The sequence below is a fragment of the Phycomyces blakesleeanus genome (genome assembly GCF_001638985.1).
Source record: "Phycomyces blakesleeanus NRRL 1555(-) unplaced genomic scaffold PHYBLscaffold_36, whole genome shotgun sequence".
NCBI lineage: Eukaryota > Fungi > Mucoromycota > Mucoromycetes > Mucorales > Phycomycetaceae > Phycomyces > Phycomyces blakesleeanus.
Window position 1 is genome coordinate 428,474 of NW_017265166.1, and position 23,961 is coordinate 452,434.

The window sequence follows — 23,961 nt, forward strand, 5'->3', positions numbered from 1 at the left end:
CAATAATTTCAAGGCTCTGGCGGCCCCCACTATTAAAAACAGGGCTAGACTTTCACGATTCTCGTTAAGTTCACTTTTACGATCATTTTTGGTCTTGAATCCTTAACGAGGAAGTATTTCAGTCAATCAAGTTATGATAATTCTTATCTGTCAGCTCTTTTTTTTATTGTATATAGGGTTACTTCTAGCAAAACATGCTTTGACACACACACACTCTCTCTACCTTCATCGGAAGATATATAATCTGCACTCGCTAATTTCTTTCTTCGATAATTTCAAGGCACTTGTGCTGCTATCCGACTTAACCATCTATGTTTTTAGATTCGTTTCAATTTCTTCTTTGAAACTTTTTATACTAGAAGCTTTGCATCCTTCTCCTCGGGGAGGGGGTATTGACCTATGTTAAGCTCTATGTATCTTTTCCCTACTGCTAATAGTGTGTATAGAAAGGACAAATATAACAAGAAGTATGCTTATAACTATCGCGAAGAGTTGTTATAAGTCAGTGACGATGAAATAAATGTATAAACAAAAGTAAATAAGGGATTTGATCAATAAAATAAAGATAGATAAGAATTCTGTTTTATTATTGCTTCATCTGAAGACTTTTATATGTGAACAATATATACTACTTTGTTATAAAGCTCTATTAAAGCAGTACCAATGATGAAATACAATGCACAAGGGTATGCCTTGTGCAAGGGGATTGAAGGAAATCCTGCAAAGAGCGTCATACTTCTTTGCAGGATATTCGTGGTCTGAGCGGAACCAAAAGAACACACACAGTGTCACAAATCACTTAGTAATAACTACTTAGCAAACATCGTCTCTTAGTCATTCACCAATTTTATCATATATCTCAAAACATATAAATATCTCAAACATTCCAAAAAATAAACATTATCTTTATCTTCATATTCGTTCTATTCCTATTCTCTTTTTGTGTGACTTCTCGAACATTACATGAGAAGGTCTATGTCACAAGATATCTAACTTTTGAACACTCCAAATTGATGCCTTTTGGAGTGTCTGGTTTATGTATTCAACTAAAAAAAATTGTACTTTTAGAAACAACTCGTATTTTTGCTATTGGGCATTTAAAGAGCTTATTGAAGTGGTGCAAGTTTCCCGAATTTCAGGGTTCTATGCTTTTTGAGAGTGAAAAAATCGGATATTTTGATCAAAATTCGAGTAATTGTAATATAATAAACCTCGAAGAGGTGGATCACAATGTGTCTCACCAGGTTACTTAAAGCCAAAAAAAAAACATTGCTTATTTGATTCGATTTTTAATTTTCTATAATTGAAAAGCTATGATTACCATTGGTGTGCATTTGCATATGCTTGTAGAAATCTTAAAAAATATCATTTCCAGTACACTCATATTTAATCGACCATAGAAAAGGTTCATTTATACAAAGGCTCCGTGCTTCAAACTAAAATAGTCTCAAGCGAACCAAAGCTAGACTATGAGCCTCAAAGTAATAAGCGGAATCATACTATACAGTACTGTAGCGCATTATATTGTATTACAAAACAAAAGTTATAAATCAAAGCCTTTAATCCAACAGAGTATTATTTCTAGGTTATTCGTGCATCCAGTTGAGTTCGGTATACAAGCACAAAATATCAAAAGCACTAGATCCTATAAATCGATAATTAGTAATCGATAGCGTCTTGCTCCCAAACAAACAAAACCTATACGTTCAGTAGCAGTAGATTGTCTCTTTGCTTTCATATTGTGCCGTCAGTCAGTCTGAGCAATAACAGAAAAAAATAGTAAATAAGCAGAGCCTTTAAAAGGTGATTTATATATATGTAATAGCCATTTTACTAGCTTGATCTATCTGTGACCAGGCTAGCACAATTGCAAGCACCACTACTTTTTCATGGTGTATAATGTAACTTATATAAATAATTATAATTATCGATAGAATGGTGTATATTTGAACACATATAAATGTAAAGTGTTTCAGGCAGTTGGGTTATTCTGTATTAATTTCTCAGTTGGATTATGATTGGTTTATAAAGTAGTACAAACCAAGGTCGATTGACAAACACTAGGCTAGACCCTGTTCTTCTTTTTACTTTTATTTTACTCTAAGAACGATGCTTTAACTTGAGGTACCAACGACTTTCAATAGTCAGGCTGTCAATCCCTTCATACTGAAGCACTGAAAGTACTTTTATTTCAAGAAAGTATTCCTACACTTTGTGTTTATTAACTCAAGACACTGGTGAAAAAGCTAGAAGAAAAATGGAAGTCTTTCACACGAAAGAAAAGAAAAGATATAAGCAGCAATTTTTTTCGGGGGTGCTTCTTAAACTAATAAAGTCACAGCATGTGAAACAAACAAACAAGAAAACAAACAAATAAATATACACAAGACTTTAATTAAAGCTTTATAATCAACACAACTTTACACTTCTTTATTGTAGTTTAACGTCTAGCCGATTAATACTTTGTATATCAGTAGTACAGCTAAAATGAACACAGAGGCATATATAGTGTCTCGACAAGTGGCTGTTCAAAAGCATAAGCCTTGTTAACAGAATCACAACAGAAAGTAGAATAAAAAAGGGGATGGGGGTCCATAGCAACTGAATAATTTGACATGCATATAGTCCACCAATCGGAAGACATCATTTAAATGTTTTCATGCTAAAGTAAAGTCTGGACCACTATTGCTACTATGCTCCTCTAAGCCCCATGACACATGTGATGCTGCACGGACAGCACGGACCTTATGTGACATAAAAAGAACTAAAACAAAAAAAGAGGCAAAAGAAAAAAACAAAAAGTAAAACAAGTGCCTGCACAGCACGTCCTTCAGAATATAAGTGATACTTCTTTAAAACCCAAAACCCATATTTTAAGCATAGATATTAAATAAAGAAGTAAAATAGTAATAATATATACATGCTGTCAAGGCTAAAAGATAAAAGAAAACCGAAAAAGGAATAAGAAAAAAACCGAATTTTATAATATATTATCAAACTATCATAATAAAAATAATAAAAAAGAACAGCAACTCATGATTGAGACGTCATGAGTTTTATAAAAAAAAAACACCTATCCAAACAGAACGCGTCAAAACAACTCTCTTCCACATACCATTAATACTTTATACACTTCTTTACTGCTCTCTCACAAACTGCTTTAATCAACATAGACGTTAAAGACGAATCATGACCAATACAAATCCATTTTGCTAGTCAAATCTCAGGCTTTTATCATATGTAAAACAGTCAGTAGCAAGATATAAGACAACATGTCAAAGCCAGTACACAGCAAAAATGAAATACTGAGGTCCAACACTGGTTTGACCATCAATCCATCCAAAGCCTATTCACACTCAGAAACAAGAGATAAACTGACAGGACTTACTATATTTCAAGGAGTATATGATATTCATCAAAGACACACATTGTGAAGATTATATTTGTCTAGTCTTTTGACAAACAAGGTCAACGATAAAAAAATAAGATCTCCATCCAGGCCTACAGGTATATAAAGGCTCGTTGATTAATCATTCACTGTCTTTGATATTTCTGTAGAGACTTTTCAGGCAAAGTCAAGCAATCAAGAACAGGTTTCCATCCAGGGCCACAGGTACACCAAGACTCGAGGAGCATATGCTCATTGTCTTTTGTATGCTTCTAGTGCCTTCCGTCCAGGTCAAGCATCAGGAATCCGATCAGAGTCCATGGTTATCAGGTATATCAAAACTCTATGAGCAGTTACTCACTTGTTTTTATATATTTGTAGTATCAAATTCCATCCAGGTCAAGCATCAAGGATCCGATCAGAGTCCACGGTTTTCAGGTATATCAAAACTCGATGAGCAGTTAGTCATTTGTTTTTGTATATTTGTACTATCCATTCCATCCAGGTCAAGCTTCAAGGTTCAAGTCAAGGTCCACGGTTTCAGGTATATCAAAACTCGATGGGCATTTACTCACTTGTTTTTGTATATTTCTAGTATCCATTCCATCCAGGTCAAGCTTCAAGGTTCAGGTCAAGGTCCACGGTTATCAGGTATATCAAAACTCGATGAGCAGATTCTCACTTGTTTTTGTATATTTATAGTATCCATTCCATCCAAGTCAAGGTTCAAGGTTCAGGTCAAGGTCCACCGTTTCAGGTATATCAAAACTCGATGGGCATTTACTCACTTGTTTTTGTATATTTGTAGTATCCATTCCATCCAGGTCAAGCATCAAGGATCCGATCAGAGTCCACGGTTATCAGGTATATCACAACTCTATGAGCAGTTACTCATTTGTTTTTGTATATTTGTAGTATCCATTCCATCCAGGTCAAGCTTCAAGGTCCAGGTGAAGGTCCACGGTTTTCAGGTATATCAAAACTCGATGAGCAGTTACTCACTTGTTTTTGTATATTTGTAGTATCCAATCCATCCAGGAAAAGCATCAATGTTCCGATCTCCCAGCTATGGTCATAGGTATGACAAAACCATATGCGCATTTACTCACTAGCTTTTATCTATTACTAGTGTCAGCCATCCAGGTCAAGTGTCAAGGACCTGATTTCCCGGCAATGGGTATAGGTATAGCAAATCGTTGTGGGAATATACTCACTAGTTATAATATATTTATAGTGTTCAGCTATCGATGTCAGGCGTCAAGGTTGCGATCTTCCAGCCAAGGTTATAGGTATAACAAAACATTATGGAAATATACTCACTGGTCTTAATATGTTTTTAGTGTTCAGTCATCCAGGTCAATCAACAGGATTCTGATCTCCCGTCCATGGTTATAGGTATAACAAAACGTTATGGCAATATACTCACTATTTTAAATATATTTCTAGTGTTCCGCCAATCATGTCAAGCGTCCAGGTTCCCATCTCCCTGCCATGGTTATAGATGTAAAAAACATTAGGGACATATACTCACTAGCGTTAATATATGTCTAGTGTTCAGTCATCCAGGTCAAGCATCTAGGTTCTGATCGCCAATCCATGGTTAAAGGTATAAAACAACATTATGGGCGTATACTCACTGTTTTTATTTAGTTCTAGTCTCCAGCCATCCAGGTCAAGCATCAAGGTTCTACTCGCCCGTCAATGGTGACAGGTATAACAAAATGTTATGGGCATATATTCACTAGTTTTAATATATCTCTAGTGTTGGGCCATCCAGGTCGAGCATCAAGGTTCCGATCGCCCGTCCATGGTTATAGGTATAAAAAGCATTCTCGGCCTATACTCACTAGCTTTAATATTTTTCTAGTGTTCAGTTATCCAGGTCAAGCATCAAGGACCCTATCGCCCGCCCATGGTTATAAGTACAAAAAGCATTATGTGCATATACTCATTTTTTTAATCTAGTTCTAGTCTCCAGGTATCCAGGTCAAGCATCAAGATTCTGATCGCCCGTGCATGGTGATAGGTATAACAAAATGGTATGGGCATATATTCACTAGATTTAATATATTTCTAGTTTTCAGCCATCCAGGTCAAGCATCATGGTTCCGATCGCCCGTCAATGGTTATAGGTATGAAAAAACATTATGGGCCTATACTCACTAGTTTTTATATTTATTTCTGGTCTTCAGCCATCCGTGTCAAGCATCAAGGACCCGATCGCCCGTCCATGGTTATAGGTATAAAAAACATTATGGGTATACACTCACTAGTTTTATATATTTCTAGTGTTCAGTCGTCCAGGTCTAGCAACAAGGTTTTGATCGCCCGTCCATGGTGATAGGTATAACAAAGCGATATGGGCATATACTCTCTAGCTTTAATATACTTTTAGTGTTCAGTCATCCGGATGAAGCGTCAAGGACCCGATCGCACGTCCATGGTTATAGGTATAAAAAAAATTGGTATATACTCACTAGTTTTGATTTAGTTCTAGTCTCCAACCATCTGGTCAAACATTAAGGTTCTGATCTCCCAGCCAAGGTTATAGGTATAACAAAACGTTATGGGCATATACTCACTAGATTTAATATATGTCTAGTGTTCAGTCATCTAGGACAAGCATCAAGGGGCTGATAGCCCGTCTATAGTTATAGGTAAAAAAAAACATTATTGTCATTTACTCACTAGTTTTGATATTTATTTCTAGCCTCCAGCCATTCAGATCAAGCGTCAAGGACCTGATCGCCCCTCCATGGTCATAAGTATAAAACAACATTATGGGCATATACTCACTAGCTGTAATATACTTCTTGTGTTCAGTCGTCCAGGTCAAGCATCAAGGTTCTGGTCTCCCCGCCATGGTTATAGGTATAAAAAAACATTATGGGCATATACTCACTAGATTTAATATATCTCCAGTCTCCAGCTATCCAGGTCAAGCATCAAGATTCCGATCTCCCCGCCATGGGTATAGGTATAAAAAAACATTATGGGCAAATACTCACTAGATTTAATATATCTCCAGTCTCCAGCTATCCAGGTCAAGCATCAAGATTCCGATCTCCCCGCCATGGGTATAGGTATAAAAAGCATTATGGGCATATACTCATTATTTTACTCTAGTTCTAGTCTCCGGCCATCCAGGTCAAGCATCAAGGTTCAAGTCAAGGTCAACGGATTCAGGTCGAGGTCCACGGTTTCAGGTATATCAAAACTCGATGAGCAGGTACTCACTTGTTTTTGTATATTTCTAGTATCTGTTCCATCCAGGTCAAGCTTCAAAGCCCACGTCAAAGTCCACGGTTTCAGGTATATCAAAACTCGATGAGCAATTACTCACTTGTTTTTGTATATTTGTAGTATCTATTCCATCCAGGGTAAGCTTCAAGGTTCAGGTCAAGGTCAGCGGGTTCAGGTCGAGGTCCACGGTTTCAGGTATATCAAAACTCGATGAGCAGTTACTCACTTGTTTTTGTATATTTCTAGTATCCATTCCATCCAGGTCAAGCTTCAAGGTTCAAGTCAAGGTCCACGGTTTCAGGTATATCAAAACTCGATGAGCAGTTACTCAATTGTTTTTGTATATTTCTAGTATCCATTCCATCCAGGTCAAGCTTCAAGGCTCAGGTCAAGGTCAACGGTTTTCAGATCAAGGTCCACGGTTTCAGGTATATCAAAACTCTATGAGCAGTTACTCATTTGTTTTTGTATATTAGTTGTATCCATTCCATCCAGGTCAAGCTTCAAGGTCCAGGTCAAGGTCCACGGTTTTCAGGTATATCAAAACTCGATGAGCAGTTACTCACTTGTTTTTGTATATTTGTAGTATACAATCCATCCAGGAAAAGCATCAATGTTCCGATCTCCCAGCTATGGTCATAGGTATAACAAAACCATATGCGCATTTACTCACTAGCTTTTATCTATTACTAGTGTCAGCAATCCAGGTCAAGTGTCAAGGACCCCATTTCCCGGCAATGGGTATAGGTATAACAAATCGTTGTGGGAATATACTCACTAGTTTTAATATATTTATAATGTTTAGCCATCGATGTTAGGCGTCAAGGTTCCGATCTTCCAGCCATGGTTCTAGGTATATCAAAACAATAGGGAAATATACTCAATGGTTTTATTATGTTTTTAGTGTTCAGTCATCCAGGTCAATCAACAGGATTCTGATCTCCCGTCCATGGTTATAGGTATAACAAAACGTTATGGGAATATAATAACTAGTTTTAATATATTTCTAGTGTTTAGCTATCCATGTCAAGCGTCCAGGTTCCGATCTCCCAACCATGTTTACAGGTATAACAAAACGTTATGCGCATTTACTCGTATGCTTTTATCTATTACTAGTGTTCAGCCATCTAGGTCAAGTGTCAAGGTTCCGATTGCCCGCCCATGGTTAAAGGTATAAAAAACATTATGGGCATATATTGACTAGTTTTTATATTTATTTGTGAACTCCAGCCATCTGTGTCAAGCGTCAAGGACCCGATCGCCCGTCCATGGTTATAGGTATAAAAACATTATGAGCGTATACTCATTAGTTTTTATATTTATTTAAGTCTCCAGCCATCCGTGTCAAGCATCAAGAACCCGATCCCCCGTCCATGGTTATAGGTATAAAAACATTATGGGCAAATACTTACTAGCTTTTATCTATTTCTAGTCTCCAGTCATCAATGTGAAGCGGCAAGGACCCGATCGACCGTCAATGGTTATAGGTAAAAAAAACCATTAGGGACATATACACACTAGCTTTTATCTATCTCTAGTCTCCAGTTATTCAGGACAAGCATCACGGTTTCGATCTCCCAGCTATGGTTATAGGTATAACAATACATTATGCGCATTTACTCACTAGCTTTATTATAGTTCAAGTCTCCAGCCATCCAGGACAAGCATCAAGGTTCCGATCTACCAGCTATGGTTATAGGTATAACAGAACGTTATGCGCATTTACTCACTAGCTTCTATCTAGTACTAGTGTTCAGCCATCCAGGTCAAGTGTCAAGGACCCGATCGCCCGGCCATGGGTGTAGGTATAACAAAACGTTGTGGGAATATACTCACTAGTTATAATATATTTATAGTGTTCAGCCATCGATGTCAGGCGTCAAGGTTCCGATCTTCCAGCCATGGTTCTAGGTATAACAAAACATTATGGAAATATACTCACTGGTTTTAATATGTTTTTAGTGTTCAATCATCCAGGTCAATCAACAGGATTCTGATCTCCCGTCCATGGTTATAGGTATAACAAAACGTTATGGCAATATACTCACTATTTTAAATATATTTCTAGTGTTCCGCCAATCATGTCAAGCGTCCAGGTTCCCATCTCCCTGCCATGGTTATAGATGTAAAAAATCATTAGGGACATATACTCACTAGCGTTAATATATGTCTAGTGTTCAGTCATCCAGGTCAAGCATCTAGGTTCTGATCGCCAATCCATGGTTAAAGGTATAAAACAACATTATGGGCGTATACTCACTAGTTTTAATCTAGTTCTAGTCTCCAGCCATCCAGGTCAAGCATCAAGGTTCTACTCGCCCGTCCATGGTGGTAGGTATAACAAAATGTTATGGGCATATATTCACTAGCTTTAATATATTTCTAGTGTTCAGCCATCCAGGTCAAGCATCAAGGTTCCGATCGCCCGTCAAAGATTATAGGTATAAAAACATTATGGGCCTATACTCACTAGCCTTAATATTTTTCTAGTGTTCAGTTATCCAGGTCAAGCATCAAGGACCCTATCGCCCGCCCATGGTTATAAGTACAAAAAGCATTATGTGCATATACTCATTTTTTTAATCTAGTTCTAGTCTCCAGCCATCCAGGTCAAGCATCAAGATTCTGATCGCCCGTGCATGGTGATAGGTATAACAAAATGGTATGGGCATATATTCACTAGATTTAATATATTTCTAGTTTTCAGCTATCCAGGTCAAGCATCATGGTTCCGATCGCCCGTCAATGGTTATAGGTATGAAAAAACATTATGGGCCTATACTCACTAGTTTTTATATTTATTTCTGGTCTTTAGCCATCCGTGGCAAGCATCAAGGACCCGATCACCCGTCCATGGTTATAGGTATCACAAATCGTTATTGTCATTTACTCACTAGTTTTGATATTTATTTCTAGCCTCCAGCCATTCAGATCAAGCGTCAAGGACCTGATCACCCCTCTATGTTTATCGGTATAAAACAACATTATGGGCATATACTCACTAGCTTTAATATATTTCTAGTATGCAGTCATCCAGGTCAAGCATCAAGGCTTCGATCGCCAGCCGATGGTTATAAGTGTAAAAAAAACGTTATTCCCATATACTCACCAGATTTAATATATTTCTAGTATTCAGCCATCCATGTCAAGCCTCAAGGTTCAGATCGCCCGTCCATGGTCATAAGTATAAAACAACATTATGGGCATATACTCACTAGCTGTAATATACTTCTTGTGTTCAGTCTTCCAGACCAAGCATCAAGGTTCTGATCTCCCCGCCATAGTTATAGGATAAAAAAACATTATGGGCATATACTCACTAGATTTAATATATCTCCAGTCTCCAGCTATCCAAATCAAGCATCAAGATTCCGATCTCCCCGCCATGGTTATAGGTATAAAAAAACATTATGGGCATATACTCACTAGATTTAATATATCTCCAGTCTCCAGCTATCCAGGTCAAGCATCAAGATTCCGATCTCCCCGCCATGGGTATAGGTATAAAAAGCATTATGGGCATATACTCATTTTTTTAATCTAGTTCTAGTCTCCGGCCATCCAGGTCGAGCTTCAAGGTGCTGATCTCCTGTTATATGGTTATAGATATAACAAAAATCGATGAGCAATCACACTCGGCTTTATTTATTTCTAGTGTTGAATCCACCAAGATCATGCTTCACGGATCCGGATTCAGTCCGTGGCTATAGGTATACAAAAACTCGATGAGCAATTACTCATTGGATTTTATATATTTCTAGTGTCTACTCATCCACGGCAATTATCGGGATCCTATTTTCATGAATTGTTATAGCTAACCAAGTTTCCTTTAAACCTTTACTTAAAACAAACTGTACTCTTTATTTATACTTTCTTTTGATGGCAAAGAACGATGATCAAATATACATCCATTATGGAAGGTATACAAGTCGTTCTTGGCCATTACTAGCCTAGAAGTATATATGACTATTGTTTTTACTCTCCAGGCCAAACAGCAAGGATCAAAACTCAAATTTGGGCTACAGGTAAACAAGTTTTCTTGAGCTTTTACTTACTGTCATTTATATATTTCTAGTGTTTTTTTTTCCTTAAAGTTCAAATATCAAAGATCTGATTTCAAATCAAGGTTACGGGTACACACTTTTCTCTCTGTCTTTACATGCTTTCTTTCGTATTGGCCTAGTGTGTTTACGATCCAGCTACACAATGAAAAATTTGTTTTCCTTCCAGTGCGACAGGTATATACATCTAGTTCGGCCTTTAGTTACTGTTGGCTTTATTTCTCTACTGGCTTCACAGTCCAAGCCAGCCATCATGGATCCTATATCCGTCCAGTGTTACAGGTATACACTTCTCTTTGGGATTTTACTTACTGTCGGTTTTAATTTTCTACTGCCCTTAAAGTCAAGGCCAACGACCAATCATCTGGTATCCACCGAGAATTACAGATATAAAAATGTTATTGGGCCGTTACTTATAATTGTTTTTGTTTCTCTAGTGTCCTTGCAGTCAAGGGTAATGAGCAAGAACCCGGTCTCCATATTGGGATATAGTGTTACACATCTCTTTGATTTTTGACTTGCTGCAAACTGTATTTTTTCTCGTGACTTTACAGTCAAATTCAACACTCAAGGATCCGGTTTCCATCAAGTTTTACAGGTATACAAATCTGACAAGTGCTTTTATTTAATGTGTCTTTTTTTTTGTCAAGTGCCTTTACTGTCTATGCCAATGATTCCGAATCCGAGCCCTATCCAGAGTGACAGGTATACAAATATGTTTGCGTCTTTACTAACTTTTAGTTTTATATGTCTAGTGCCTATACGGTTTAGGCCGAAGAACTAGGACTTGATATTCATCCAGACTTGCAGATATATATTTTTCGTTGGGCCGTTGATTATTGGCTTTTTTTATCCGTCTATTGTTTTTACTGTCAAGGGCAACCATCAAGGATTCGATCTCCATCCAGTATGACAGGTATACACTTTTCTTTGGGTTTCTACTTATCGCTTGTTTTTTTTTGTCTAGTGTTTTCACCGCCCAGGTCGAAGAACAAGGATTTCTTCTTCATCCACGGTTACAGGTATACAATTCTCTTTTAGCCTTTGCATAACGCTTGTTTGATTTTTCTAATTTCATTAATGTCTATGCTAAATAATAAGCATCTACTCTCCATCTAAGGCCATAGGTTTAAAAAATATTTTTAAGTATTATTTTACTATTTATTAATTAATTAATTATTATTTTTTAATTTTACACAGCCAAGGCCAATCGATCCAGGTTTACTGTCCTCTAGGGTAACAAGTATATGTACATACCTGATCGTTTACTTACTGCTTGTTGTTTCGAGTAATTTTTATTTAGTCAAACTGAATTACCAAAGTTTTACTATCTACCTAGTGCCCGAGGTATACAGGTCTCATTTAGTACTCACGTATCACTTATTATTCTGTCTAGCTTTTTTATAGTTTAAGCCAGCAATCGGGTTTTTAATCTCCATTAAGGATTAAAGGTATACATGACTATGTGAACCTTTACTTACTAGCTATTATATTTTCTAGTCTTTTTACAGGAAAGGCCCACAATTAATATGAGTTGTTTATCCGGGGGGGACAGGTATACAAATCTGCCAAAAAATCTACTTACTATATATTTGCATAATGTTTTTACAGCCGAAGCCAACGATCAAAGCTTTGATATTCTTTTGGGCTCACAGGTATAAAAGTCTCTTTGACTTTTTAGGTACTATCAGTTGTTTTGTTCTAACCCTTTCTTCTCCGTAGCAAGCGTTCAATGCTCAGCTCTACATCAAAGATCGCAGGTATACAAGAATCTTTAAGCAATTTACTAAAAATTAGATTTTCCTAGCGTTTACATAGTCAAGGCGAAATGATCATGTTCTTTCTATCCATTCAAGGTTCTAGGTACACACGCACATTTTAGCATTTATTCTTCACTGGTTGAATCTTTTTAATCTTTGACAGTCCATGCCGAGAATCAAGGTTGCACTTCAAAAAATAGGGTTAAGGTATACATGCCTTTTTAAGCATTTACTTACTACTAGTTGCTTTATTCAGACTTTATACAGTCGAGACCAAAGATCAAGAGCCCGATTTCCGCATAGATTTACAGGGATACAAGTGGCTTTCTTTACCCATTAACATATTGATAGCTGTTTGAAGCAGTCTTTTTACAGTTCAATTCAACAGTCAAGGTTCAAATCCCCGTCAAAAATCACTGATATACTGCCACTTTTTAGTATTTACTTACTGCCAATTGTGTTTCTTTAGTCTACTCACAGAAAAGGCCAACAATCAAGATGCCACTCTCCTTCTTGGATGTTAGGTATACCAGTATCTTTGGGTATTTACCTATTACCAGCTTTAGTTCGGTAGTCTTTTCACAATTGAGGCCAACACCCAAGATTCCATAGTTCATGCAGGGTTACTGGTATATATACCTCTTTGAGCATTTGCTTGGTGTCTGCTATATTTGTCTAGTCTTTTCATAGTCAAGGCTACTAATTGAGATTCCGCTGCTCATCTAGGGTAAAAGGTATATATGCTTTTTTTTTAATAGTTAATCATTGCTTATTGAAATTGTCTAATAATTTTACAGTCAACGCTGATGATCAAGTTTCTGCTATTCGTCGAGGTAACAGGCGTACACCCTCCTTTGAATATCTTTCTGTCATCCATCATATTTATCTAGTCATACCATAGTCCACACCAAGGTTCAAGAGTTTAGTCTCCACCCAGGTTCACAGACATTCAAGTATAATTGCCCTTTTAGGACTGCCGGCTGCTATTGCCTATTGCTTTTAATATATAGGTCAAGGGATAAATTTCCTACTCTCAACCATGAGCCACAGGTATCACCGTTTATTTTGAACATTTATTTATTATCGATTACATTTGATTAGTATTTTAAATCCGAGTCCAACGATCAAGCTTCAGCTTTCCGGGAAGGGTTGAAGATATCCATGTATCTTTGATTTTTTTTAATATCGACTGAATTTCTCTGGCGTTTGCACATTCAAGTCCATTGATCAAGTCTTTGGTCATTATCAAGTTTCCACTCAACATTATTGGGTAAAGGTATATAAGATTCTTAGATTACTTTTTTACAGCCAATGACATTTATCAAGCGTTTTTAGAGTCCTGGTCAACGATCAAGATCCTGCTATTAATTCAACGTCTTAGATATATAAGTGTATTTAAATATTACTTTACTACTGATTCTATCTATTTAATCTTTTTTTTTTCTTTTTCTTTTTTACATTCTATGCTAGCCCTCACGGCTCTAGTCTCCATCAAGGCTTATAGACATACAAGGTTTTTTTATTGGAATATGTTCTTACTATCAGTTTTAATTTTTCTAGTAATTTCACAGTTCATACCAACGATTAGGCGTCCGATTTCCATCCAGGGCTACAGGCATACATCTTTATTACACCATTTACTTACAGCCTGTTTTATATGTCCAGAATCTTCACAGCTCATGTCAACAGTCACGGTTTTGACCTACATCTCCAACCATAGGTATATATATATTTCCGAGAATTTACTTACTATTAGGTGTATTTTTCTAGTGTTTTCATAGTAAAGACCAACGATTAATATTCCGACATTTTCCTACAGTCATAGACATACAAGTCTCTTTGAGCCTTTAGTTACTTTAAGCTGTATATTCCCATACTTTTTACGGCAAAAACCAGCTATCAAGGTTTCACTCTCCATAAAAATCCTCAGGTATACAAAGCTCTTTAAATATTTTCTTACTATCAATTAGATTATTCTAGTGTTTACACAGTCAAAGCCAAACTATAAAGCCTCTGTTGCCCGTCCAAGTTCTCCAGTATATATATATATATATATTGAGCATCTACTTACTGGTTGTTGTTTTTAGTTATCTTGACATAGTCAAAACCAACGATTAAGGTTTCACCATGCATCCAGGGTATAAGATACACATGTCTCGTTTAGTATTTAGCTATCAACTATTATTTTGTCTAGCTTTTTTTTTATATATATTTTAAGCCAACGATCAAGTTTTGAGTATTTATTCATGATCACAGGTATATATTTCTTTTTGAACATATACTTATTGTTGGCTTTCTTTTTTTAGTCTATTTACCACCAGGGCGAACGATCAATATTCCGCTGCCCATTTTGGGCTATATGTATACATGACTCTTTAAGCAGTTAATACTTGTCGCTTTTATTTGTCTAGTCTTTTAATCGCCAAGTCCAAAATTTATGGCTCTGCTCTACATCATGGGCCGTAGGTATACAAGTCTCTTTGTGAATCTATTCACTGATGGTTATAAATACTTATAATTTCACAGTTGGTGTCAAAGATCATTGTCTAACTCTTATTCATATGTTACAGGTATACATTGTTTAGTTGCCCATTTTTCTTTGAATGATGCTTGTATTTGCTTATTTTTTTTTCTCTTCGTAGTTTAGGTCAATTATCATGGTTCTATTCTTTATTAAGGATTAAAGACATAGGAGGGGTTTTTAAAATTTTCTCACTGAAAATTGTATTTACTAATTTTTTTTACAGCCGATACCAGGTATCAGTATTCTACTCTCTATTGTGGGCCACAGCTATATTTGTCTTTTTTTTATTTGTCTTTTTTTACTATTTCGACAGCAAAATCCAACGCTAAAAAACTCAATCTCTATCAAGGGTTACAGGTATACCAGTTTCTTTGGATATATTACTACAAATTATTTTTGTGTATTATTTTAAACAGACAAGCCCAACGATCAAGATTTCGGGCTCGAGTATCATATACCTGCATATGTATTTGTTTCAATAACTACTTTATGCTGTTTCTATAGGACCTTACAGTCATATTTAATGCTAAACATTAAAACTTTAGTTTTAGGTATGGATTCTAGGTATACAACAATTTTTGACCACTCAGTACTACTTGCTTTATATAAGAAGTATATGTGTAGTTGAAGCCAAATAATTTAAGCTGGTTAAAGATATAAAAGGCTTTTGAAAAATTCACCAACACCTATATCTATTTTATGTATTTGATATCAAGGATCAAGTAACAAATTTGTGCTCCCCATCATTGTTTAAAGATATACAAGTATTTTTTAAATTATTTCTTTTATTAATGTTTTCATTTCAGTAGTGTATTTCCAATCGATTTAAAGGATCAAGTTTTTGCCTCCATTATAGACTAAACGTATACAGTGCTATTTGAAAATTTAAATAACGTAATTTGCTTTCGTCTAGTACTCACAGTCAAGACAAGTATCAGAGCTCCACGTTTCCTCATAGGATAGAAGTGAACAAGACCCTCTGAACATTTAATTACTGCCTCTTTTAACTACAGCTTGGCCTTACCGTACTTACATTTGCTACTTATCCTGTGGCTGCAAGGAATCGCATAACACTAGCATAACGTTATTACTGCTCATCATCTATCCCAATTAACAACATTAGCAACTCGGCATACTTTAGCTTATTTGTTAGTTTCGGGTATGTTTAATTCAGCCACTAGATTATCCACTGTATTGTATATCGCAGACCTCTGGATATATCCTCTCAGTATCCTCCTCATGCTAATATGAGCCACGAAACTGACCCCACTCAATCTCTAATATTCAATCATTATAGCTACCACCATCACTTTTGAAGCGCTAGTATCTAAATCAATAGCGTATTAACAGTTGAAGGTCAGCTATGCATACGTATATGGCTACTCACGGGGCTATCTTCGTCATCCTCGTCGCCACCCAGGGAATATTCCCTGAACTAGACACCTTATTCGCCATTTATTTAACCTAATAGATCATACATACGCTCAATCAGCGTATCCAATGCCACACACTGGATATCCATATCGAGCGGCCACTTCCAACTTATTCTTGATATTGAATTTGTCCTTAATCATATAGCAGTTCCATCTACATTAGACATTACAATATTCGAAGCTAAATCAGCTTTGGCTATTCTCTAGCTTTTTCGCCTTTAAATACATTACCTCCAATACATATTACAAAAAAAATATTATGAATGGTTTCATTCTCTGTGCAAACTTTGATATCTTTGTGTTGGTGTTGGTATGCCCAAAAAAAGATTTGAATGTGGTAGTTGGCGGTGTCAATCTTGATAGCATTGTGATGTTGTTGGTACGTGTCAAAAAAAGAAAAAGAAAATAAATATGTTAAGGTTTCTGGTGTCTGTTTTGGTAGCGTTGTGAAGTTGGTGTCGATTCCAGTAGATTTGTAGTCAATTTAGGCATGGGGGTTTGACTGAGGATTCCCGAAAGGGATGAGGTAGGTAAAAAAAAATTTCAATGCATCGTTAAAAAGAATTTTTTTTTATTCTGTTGTGGCTCAGTGAAGGTGATTTTTGATAGACAGTCCTCTCTAAAAAGTAAATATTTCATTATTACTTTTATTTCAATACGTTATACTATTCTACACTATAATATAATATATCACTCTATAGGTTTAAGTATAGGTTGAACAAAAACAAGGAAGAAATACTGACGGGATCGTTGTAGAAAAGGTGCCCTAATCAAAAGAGGTGATGTATCAAAAAAAGGGAAGAATGGATATGGATACTGTGAACGTGTGTGTGGTTGTTGGTGGCCACCTCTCCTCGGAGAATGAATTTGAAGAAGAAAGGAGAACGAAGTGTAGATGAGAGGAGCGAGAGGAAGAAGCAGAGGAGGCCATATATGAAGTTTAATGAAGATGAATGAAGTATCTCTTTTTACCACATTAAAAACACTTTTCCCATTTTATTATGCTGACAACTGATTCTCATCCCCATACGCCTAGTCAAATAAATATTATTTGACTCATCCTAACTATTGGAGTGTACATCTATTGTCTCGAGAACGTATCCTCTTGAAGTAGTTTACTGTCCATCGTTACCACACCTCCATTAAGAATATAAAACCTGTGCTAGATAGTAACCCGGGTGTAAAGACTGTCTAACTTGAATGGCCCTCCTCGCAGTAGTATTGTAATGAGTTACAATACCTCTTACAAGTACCCTATGTGTCAATACAAGACGCTAAAAGAGGGATTGTGATAAATCCCAAATGAAGAAAGAGGAGGTGTTAGGGGGTTTGTCTACGTAACAATTATTGTTACTATTAGCATGACAGTCGAAACCGAACCCACCACTCCCTACGTTTCAATATCAACAAGAACGCAAACCTCAAAGTGTAGATTAAATAGTAATATTAATCATGAATAACAAATACAACGCTTCTGGGAATATCATCCTGCACACACATACAAACCAATTTACTCTATAACATAAACAGGTATTGCTGAATTTGATATCTTATATTACATATATTACCATTGTATTGTATTTTATTTTGCTTTGTTTTAATAATATTACTAAACCGTTGATGCAGAATAATTGCCCATAAAACATGTTTGAGCAAGTCTTAAGCACACAGAGCAACTTACCTAGTCCCAGTGCTCAGCATCCAGTTCAGCCCCTTTGATCCTCCCCTGTATCAAATATATGATTTTTTTACGTATATAAAACATGACCGCGGACGGTTAAACAACACCAATGTGAAATATGAATGACTCACTATTGATTTAACCTGTGGAATCTGGCAAGCTATTTACCTCAATAGCCGGAACCAAACATTTCTCAAATCGGCATTGGTACTACACCCAAGTTACATGCTAAAAACGGTTCCGTTCATATCCTTCAACAATAGATCCTGTCAAGAGTGATCCGTGCACATATTTAATATCAGATATATCAGCTATTATGCACCCATACACTCTCTCTCTGGATAAACCTGAAAATATTTGTAGTAAATCTACATTTTATTGGTATTACTGTGTATCTTGGTCCCATGACCCAATCCTACTCAAGATTTTCATTTTTCTTCTACACTGATAATGTATTGCCTAGCTTTGTTAGTTTACCTTACTCTTCTTGTATTCACAGAGGGTTTATTTCATTCCTTCAAACCGCTTAACTTATCCAGATAGTTTATTATATTAAAAGACACCAGTCCCCAGTACACCTACACAATTTTTTTTATCTATTCGTCTCAACCGCAATGTCTCTGATAATATTGGGCGTTGAGTGATTGTTCAGGTACACTAAATCACACCAATGTTCAAATACGATTATATGTAATTTCAGACAATATTATCTCTTTATTATCGTCTTCTTTTTAGTAATCCACGGCCTATAAATTATTTGCTTAAATCTATAGAAGCTTAAAAGATCTTGAGATCTCGTTTGGATCTCTCTGATGTCAATCCCGTACGAAGAGCCAAATGTTTTTCTCTTGTGACATCACACAATCGCAGCTCCGTGATTTACTTTTCTAAGATTCATCGGAATTTCTAGAAACAAAAAGGAAGAAAAAATTGACACGTTATTGCTTGATAAAAGTAGCTGTGCGTATTCTTATTATATAAATATAACTTCTCTGTACATATACAATTCTTGTAATGTATAACGCCTTAACAAGCTATATATATTATTCAAAAATATAACAGTAAAATAAATAGATAGAGCCATTGAGAGTAAAAATAAAAGTGAAATCGTTTTCAGTCGGCATTTATAATTTTTTTTTTTTTCAAGAAATCAATAATTTACCAAAAAATAAAATTCATACAATTTTACTTTTTTCACCTTCTACTGATTGTATTTACATGCTTCTTAGCTCTATCGATAGCTAATAAAGAAGAGTAACAGAAAAGTGGTATTAGAGGCGCATTGTCGGTCTTTAGAATTTTTCGGAGTTTGAAGCATGCTACGATTAGATAGCCGCCGGGATTTGTTCTAGTGGGCAGGTTGGTAGAAAATTAAAATGAATCGAATATTGCTGTCCAAGTAGAATATAATAACTATATATATATTAGAACAGGAGAAGAAATTGAATTAGTCTACAAAATAATGCATGTCTTTGCTCACATATTTTTCTATGTGACAAAATGATGTCGAAATAAAAAAAATTGGTGTAGACAGACTAAAAGTTCAAAAAAAGTGCAAAAGAAGAACAAATTTTAAGTCATATCATTGGGCAAGAGTTTTAATTAATTTTGGTCTTTTTTTGAGCTTTTAGTCTGTCCACACCAAGTGATCAAACATTTACCTCTAATTCCGAAAAAAAAATGTGACTACTTCCATATACAATAAAAAAAATAAGAGGTAAAAATGCTATTGTCTTTAATAAATGCTTATTACAAAAAATATAAAAGTGGAAATATTAAATGATTTTTTTTACTGTTAACTTGGTATTTAAACTATGAAGCAATCAAATCTATTGCTTTTTTTAGTTTCTATCACTTGCTTTACCTTGATTAATATAAAAGTCAGATTTTGAAAATTTTTATCTTACTTTATTTTATTGAGAGTCGCGACTGAAAATAATATGCTTGAATAAAGCAACAACTATTATAGCTTCTTTATTTAATACATTAATCATTTTGTATGATTAGTATAAAAATAAAACATTTGTCAGAACTATAAAGATAATACTAATCTATTAATTGTTCTCACATAATGCATGGAATAATTAATCATTCAAAGATATAATCTTACTAAAATATATAATCTTTACCAATTTTTTTTTAAAAAAAATTAAAAGATTCTATCATGATATATAAAACTAAAAAAAAACCCAAACATATACTCTATTGAGAATTGAACGCCGGACCTGGCTTGAAGTAGTAACAGCGCTAACCACTTAACCTAAATATAAGTAAGGTTAAACAAAAATAAAAATGTATATCTCCGACACAAATGTTGGTGCTTGCAAAATATGACATGGTTACTCTATTGCTCTGTCTAATGGTTTTCATGATATGTCTTTGATGTCACCATACTTTTAAAATATATATTATATTAGTAGCTAATTTAGTTGAAAAATTAAAATATTAAAATAAGCCCAATATATGTTTCTTTTTTTTTTTTAAAATATAGGTTTGAGGATTATGTTGTGCATCTATAAAGAGAGATTACTATGGCAGGACTTTGTGTTAGACAATGGCTGTTTGGTCTAGAACTGGATATTTAAAGATATACTAAAAGTAAGAATTTTTAAAAATTATGTGTGATAGGATGGGGTCATTTTCATTGAAGAAGGTGTTGAAGGTATAAGTATATAGATATCATGTGCATGCGAAAGTAAAAAGACAGTTCTGAGAATAGTAGTATATGTCACTTCAGATATAAAAGAATAGAGTATATGGGTTCCGAGTGCTGAAGTTTGATTATATGGTTATTATTTTTATTTTTATTTTTCAGTAGTGATAAAATAAGAAAGATAGTATGATTGGTATTGTCGACTTTGAAAGTGGTGCGAAGTTGTTGTTGGTACAGGGTTGAAAAAAGAAAACAATAGAGTGGCGATGACTGTCGCCTTTGAGAGCAGTGCGAAGTTGTTGTTAGTACAGGGTTGAAAAAAGAAAACAATAGAGTGGCGATGACTGTCGCCTTTGAGAGCAGTGCGAAGTTGTTGTTAGTACAGGGTTGAAAAAAGAAAACAATAGAGTGGCGATGACTGTCGCCTTTGAGAGCAGTGCGAAGTTGTTGTTAGTACAGGGTTGAAAAAAGAAAACAATAGAGTGGCGATGACTGTCGCCTTTGAGAGCAGTGCGAAGTTGTTGTTAGTACAGGGTTGAAAAAAGAAAACAATAGAGTGGCGATGACTGTCGCCTTTGAACGCAGTGCGAAGTTGTTGTTAGTACAGGGTTGAAAAAAAGAAAACAATAGAGTGGCGATGACTGCCGACTTTGAGAGCAGTGCGAAGTTTATAGGGACACGAAGGCTTGACCAAGGGCTTATTTTTTGTTAGAGTCGCATATACAGTGAACAGTCGTCAAAAATATAAAATAAAGAGTATTTCATTTTTTATTTTATTTTTCAAAAGAGTGCGCTTCCTTTTCGTATTGCGTCGCTTTCGGTCCACTTTGAGTTGCAATACAATATGAATGACGATCCCCAACAGGAATGAAGATCCTCGACTGGGATGGCGGAATGTCGAAAGAAGATTCAAGCCATCGTTAAAAAGATTTTTTTTTGTTTTGGTTACAGCACAGTGAAGGGTTTTGAATACACAGTCCTCTCTCAACGATTGTAAGTGAGTACCATACGGTCTTTAAACCTTCGTATGGGTAACAGTATCCCTGTCAATGGACCCTGCTATGATTCTTTCACTTGTGGGTACACAAAGGGTGTCTGCACCACCGATCAGTAATACCAGTTTACAAAAAAGTGCGTGCTGTCCGAATTGTCGATTAGAACCCTTAGTTTGTAAAAAGATATAAAAAGAAATAGACAATATCGTATATATTGTACCAGTGCAGCCAATTGACTGGTAGACAGATCCCCAAGTGTGTGCGTGTGTATTAAAGAGGGAAAAAAGGTAGGTGTAAGAGCTCATCTGAAATATACTAACAGATTATATATATATAGTCCTAGAGTAACTTTTAGTATATGAACACAATTCATTTTAAAATAACTTGATAATATATAGATATATATCAACTTGGATTAGACTTATAAATAAAAAGAAAATGAGAGAGAAAGCGAATTAAAGGAAGTAGAGTGTTAATTGATCCATAAATATCCAGTGGATCAAACTGTTATAAAGATGTATTAAACCTCATATTGTTGCTTATAGCTCGGATCGGATTTAATTTTAATCAAAATCTTTTGCAGCCGAAATATATATATTCTTGCACAGAACTATTTAATAAACTGCTTGAGAAGTATATGGTACAAGCCAAAGATATCTATTTGTTTAAGTTGCTGTTTAAATAGTTTTAAATAAGAGTATATTTGAAAAATTGAATGGGAAATAAATGATACAAGCTATAGACATATTTCAGTCGAGTTACTATTTAAATAATCGCAAAGAAATATATAATTATTGAATATAATAGTACCAGCCTTTTTCATTATTAAAATAAAGCCTTTTGGAATTAGATCAAAATAAGATATTGGAATTCATTATATATACTAATATATTAATATGAGATATCAAAAGGTTTGATTATTTGCACGAACAAAGATATAAACCAAAAAATTCAAGCTATTAGCTAACTGTAGAGTATCGTGTATAAAGTATCAAAGTGCTTTGCTTTCTATTTTTGGTTGGTTTATTTTGATTTTCATATGATTCTATACTTTTTTTAGACAAAACAAACAAACTTACTTGGGCGGTTACCCAGGCTTTTTTTTTACGATAAACCTGTTATTTCATGCATGACCATCGCATCCGCACTACGGATGCGTTATTGGAATCGCATCCGCACTACGGATGCGTTATTAGAATCGCATCCGCACTACGGATGCGAAAACTTTATCTTTACCTTATTACTTTAGAGAAACCTTTGGATTACCAAATGCATTACCTCAAAACTATAAATGATTATAGTTTTTGCGATTTGTTAGAAAATAAACTTTTCCTCTCCCATATGACCACTGGTTATGGCACCCCCCACCCACAACGCCCCCTTTTCTCTCACACCTCAACTACAGACACAAATATGCCTCGGCTGCATACACACACTTTAAATATATCTATCTCAACTACCCACACATCGACTACCCACACATCGACTACCCACACATCGACTACTCACACATCGACTACCCACACATCGACTACCCACACATCGACTACCCACACATCGACTACTCACACATCGACTACCCACACATCGACTACCCACACATCGACTACTCACACATCGACTACCCACACATCGACTACCCACACATCGACTACCCACACACACATCTCTCTTATAATAAATTCATAACCTATATAAACATATAATAAATAATAAATCATATTTTATTTTAGTTATTTAAAGATATTAAAATAAATAAGATATGCGAGTAGGGAGAGACCAAGTTAATTTGTTTGAAGTGAAAGGGACAAGAAGAATGAGAGTACAGAGTATAAGAAATATATGTTTCTTTTTTTTTTTTAAAATATAGGTTTGAGGATTATGTTGTGCATCTATAAAGAGAGATTACTATGGCAGGACTTTGTGTTAGACAATGGCTGTTTGGTCTAGAACTGGATATTTAAAGATATACTAAAAGTAAGAATTTTTAAAAATTATGTGTGATAGGATGGGGTCATTTTCATTGAAGAAGGTGTTGAAGGTATAAGTATATAGATATCATGTGCATGCGAAAGTAAAAAGACAGTTCTGAGAATAGTAGTATATGTCACTTCAGATATAAAAGAATAGAGTATATGGGTTCCGAGTGCTGAAGTTTGATTATATGGTTATTATTTTTATTTTTATTTTTCAGTAGTGATAAAATAAGAAAGATAGTATGAT

At 35.3% G+C, this 23,961-nt stretch overlaps 6 protein-coding genes across 6 annotated transcripts; 5 read left to right on the top strand and 1 right to left on the bottom strand.

The window, feature by feature from the left end:
• Window positions 1–5,009: 5,009 nt before the first annotated feature.
• On the top strand, window positions 5,010–5,919 carry PHYBLDRAFT_73791 (hypothetical protein; the record flags this gene model as incomplete). The annotated part of the gene is made up of 7 exons (XM_018442915.1): window positions 5,010–5,072; window positions 5,151–5,205; window positions 5,367–5,414; window positions 5,473–5,520; window positions 5,581–5,628; window positions 5,784–5,838; window positions 5,880–5,919. The coding sequence occupies 7 exons, from the start codon at window positions 5,010–5,012 to the stop codon at window positions 5,917–5,919; spliced, it is 357 nt and encodes a 118-aa protein (XP_018284519.1).
• Window positions 5,920–6,274: 355 nt separating this feature from the next.
• On the top strand, window positions 6,275–7,166 carry PHYBLDRAFT_74154 (hypothetical protein; the record flags this gene model as incomplete). Its single annotated transcript, XM_018442993.1, has 7 exons — window positions 6,275–6,365; window positions 6,400–6,471; window positions 6,515–6,594; window positions 6,646–6,700; window positions 6,752–6,932; window positions 7,000–7,059; window positions 7,108–7,166. Coding segments are annotated over 7 exons (598 nt in total), but the record flags the coding sequence as incomplete, so codon positions are not given.
• Window positions 7,167–12,221: 5,055 nt separating this feature from the next.
• PHYBLDRAFT_160621 (hypothetical protein) lies at window positions 12,222–12,452 on the top strand (the record flags this gene model as incomplete). Its single annotated transcript, XM_018434215.1, has 2 exons — window positions 12,222–12,347; window positions 12,415–12,452. Coding segments are annotated over 2 exons (164 nt in total), but the record flags the coding sequence as incomplete, so codon positions are not given.
• A 1,227-nt stretch (window positions 12,453–13,679) lies between these two features.
• PHYBLDRAFT_160622 (hypothetical protein) lies at window positions 13,680–14,993 on the top strand. The gene is made up of 5 exons (XM_018434216.1): window positions 13,680–13,728; window positions 13,923–14,172; window positions 14,272–14,382; window positions 14,540–14,590; window positions 14,759–14,993. Exons 2-4 carry the CDS (start codon window positions 13,982–13,984, stop codon window positions 14,568–14,570), a joined length of 333 nt encoding a protein of 110 aa, XP_018284522.1. The 5' UTR covers window positions 13,680–13,728; window positions 13,923–13,981; the 3' UTR covers window positions 14,571–14,590; window positions 14,759–14,993.
• A 748-nt stretch (window positions 14,994–15,741) lies between these two features.
• On the bottom strand, window positions 15,742–16,775 carry PHYBLDRAFT_183888 (hypothetical protein; the record flags this gene model as incomplete). The annotated part of the gene is made up of 4 exons (XM_018438852.1): window positions 15,742–16,296; window positions 16,364–16,411; window positions 16,488–16,563; window positions 16,696–16,775. The coding sequence occupies 4 exons, from the start codon at window positions 16,773–16,775 to the stop codon at window positions 16,261–16,263; spliced, it is 240 nt and encodes a 79-aa protein (XP_018284523.1). The 3' UTR covers window positions 15,742–16,260.
• A 6,088-nt stretch (window positions 16,776–22,863) lies between these two features.
• Window positions 22,864–23,688, top strand: PHYBLDRAFT_175292 (hypothetical protein; the record flags this gene model as incomplete). Its single annotated transcript, XM_018437460.1, has 2 exons — window positions 22,864–23,089; window positions 23,609–23,688. The coding sequence occupies 2 exons, from the start codon at window positions 22,864–22,866 to the stop codon at window positions 23,686–23,688; spliced, it is 306 nt and encodes a 101-aa protein (XP_018284524.1).
• Window positions 23,689–23,961: the final 273 nt, after the last annotated feature.

Excerpts from the sequence above, each read along its gene's own strand:
- PHYBLDRAFT_160622 (XM_018434216.1), top strand. The coding sequence starts at position 13,982 with ATGTTCTTACTATCAGTTTTAATTTTTCTAGTAATTTCACAGTTCATA. Across the intron at positions 14,173-14,271 it reads ACCTACATCTCCAACCATAG|TCATAGACATACAAGTCTCT; the intron begins GTATATATATAT and ends ATTTTCCTACAG. Across the intron at positions 14,383-14,539 it reads CTCTCCATAAAAATCCTCAG|TTATCTTGACATAGTCAAAA; the intron begins GTATACAAAGCT and ends TGTTGTTTTTAG.